General features: G+C 47.1%; 1 protein-coding gene across 1 annotated transcript in view; it reads left to right on the forward strand.

Annotated features, from left to right (window-relative positions):
• Positions 1,290-2,561, forward strand: part of LOC109717817 (probable serine/threonine protein kinase IREH1) — a 30,517-nt gene continuing 29,245 nt past the window's right edge. The window contains exon 1 of the mRNA XM_020243747.1: positions 1,290-1,350. Within this exon, the coding sequence (XP_020099336.1) occupies positions 1,290-1,350 (61 nt within the window). The remainder of the gene's footprint in view (positions 1,351-2,561) is intronic.

Below are 2,561 nucleotides of genomic sequence, written 5' to 3' on the forward strand. Positions count from 1 at the left end.
CAATTTCCAACAGGCTAAACAATTTTAAAGATAATGCATGTCTTTAAGCACTCCTTAGGTCCACTGGAATAATCCAATGCACAGTACACAATCATCCTATTTAAAAGTGCTTCCCACACGGAAGGCTTTTTGTTTAACTCAAATTCCATTCACATAAACTACGCATTTGCGAAAACGCTTTTTAAAACTGTTTCCCATACTACGGAAACTCTATTTGAAAAAAGCTACTCGAGGGTAGAAACGCAAAGCTTATAAATCCAAATCTAGAAACCAAGGATCTCAAAACCAGCATAATTGAAAACTCGCAATCTCATGTATAGAAAACATTCATAATCTCCTGCATACGAGAAAACAACTCATTCAACAATCATAAGATCATCTCTAATAGCATAACGGCAAACCACAACATTCAAAACATCTAACTGAACCGTTTATTTAAATACTATAAAGCCTGGAAAGAAATACACACCAGGGTGTGCGATCGCTAAACGCAGAGCTAGCTAGGATTCGTCTCTCGTGTCGTAGCCCAAAATCCACTCCTCGTCTATCTGTCAGCGGGGGAAAATGCGGGTGAGAAACCGCAACCATGGTTTTCTCACGTGGGTACGACAGACCACGAAGGCATAGCCGTATCACCGAAACCAAAGGAGAAGATGAACAATATAGGATGCCTGATATGAAAAGTCTACACCTAGCTACAACAGATAAATAAGCAAGCAATAAACAAACCGCTTACCTGATAAGATAACAAATCGCAAAGATGCTCAAAGTACTGAATAGAAACTGTAGTCCCAACTGTGCTTGGAATGTATTGGTCCCCAGACCCTCAAAGCGCTGCCCGCTGTCACTCTAACTGCACCGACATCTGATCATTCCGCCCCGCAGGACGATCCTTTATCCGATAAGTACAACCTCCGATCGTGCTCAACAGATCCTTTCATGAAATACCCCTAAGTGCCGGTGACTAAGTCCATCTGTATGTCTCAAAACAAAAAAAAACCCGGCTAACCGGTGCCTGGCCGAAGCCAACAACGAGTCATATTACAATGCCAACTAATAGAAGTTAGGCGACAAAGCCGAAACCTCGATCAACCGTATCGAAACAACACGACAAGAGAGTCGATTGTTCGCCTGAACTTAAGTCCACAGAGATACTGAAAATACAAATGCACGCCTGCTCTACCAATTCTATCAACACTAAACCAATGCAGCTCAACGAAATACGATAAGCAAACATAACCAAACAACTGACTGTAGAGCTAAATATACTGAATAAGAAAAACAGGAGAATGGAGGTGAAATACGCTCGCCTCACCGACTACCTCAAGCTCGAATCACTCACCTTCACATGTCGGTCGAAGATACGCTGGGTACAGCACAGCGCTAACGATCCTAAAAATCCAGCAAGTCAAGAACCAACACTACACATACCAAAGCACGAGACTTCACAAAGCTCCCACACACAGATCCCCGTAATTCGGTTCTTCAAAACCGATTACTCGTAACTCACCGGACAGTCCCGAAAACCACAACCGAACTCGTCGGACCACTAAGTGTCCGCGAACTCACCCGACTCGGCCAACATCACCCCGCTGCCCTCAAAGCATAACCAATTTGGATGCCTGCAGCAGACACGGAGTTAACACAACCATAAATCATCCGCCCGATAATCGTAACGAATTCGGGTTTCCCGAGTGCTATTTCGACACCGAACCACCGTCGCTCACACCATTCATCCATCGACCAAAACAAAATTGATGATGTGACCAGCCAACAAGGCTCAGCGACAAAACACGAAGCAACCAAACACCGTCGGAAAGAATCCGAACCGAAACCGCGTTCTTTCGGCGAATTTCGCCGAAAAACGCACCGAAATCGACCTACCGATTTTCGCGGGAGCTAACGGATCATGGACAATCAATCGAGAGGTCAGACACACTTACACACGCTGCCCACGGTAGCCACACAATACACAAATGCATAAAAGACCCTCTAATTACATAAAATCTCATCATTTTATGTAATTTGAGCGATCAAGCGGCTCGTGCATGCAAACCAAGGACTTCCGAAGTCCGCAGAGACACGTACTGACAGGTCTCGACGTACTGGAGTCCGTGCTCACGATCCGGAGCACAGCGGCTCGCTGTGGGAAGCGCGGGAGCAACCCAAAGGTTCAGCGAAAAGCGCGCAGTCGGGGAAGATCGCGCCAAACAGGGCTAACCGGACACTGCTGATCCAAAGTGAGGTGAGCACTATGATCAGCACTGACCAACGATCACCGTGCTCACCTCCGGAGGCATCAGGACATCCTCGGATCGCCGGATAAGCGTGCGCAAACCCAAAACAGCAGCCAAACAGGCTCGACAGGGTCGACACCGCCGAAACAGCGGAACGGAGTCTCCCCGGCAGAATCTAAGGTGAGCACGATGATCAGCAATTTGCTACGATCATCGTGCTCCCTTCCGCAGAGATCGGGGAGACTCAGGAAGCTCAGAACACAAACCCGTCCAAAATAAGCCCTATTTCGGGCTTGGCCGGAGCAAGCTTGCTCCGGCCGGCTT

Source organism: Ananas comosus, linkage group 1 (genome assembly GCF_001540865.1).
Source record: "Ananas comosus cultivar F153 linkage group 1, ASM154086v1, whole genome shotgun sequence".
Lineage (NCBI taxonomy): Eukaryota > Viridiplantae > Streptophyta > Magnoliopsida > Poales > Bromeliaceae > Ananas > Ananas comosus.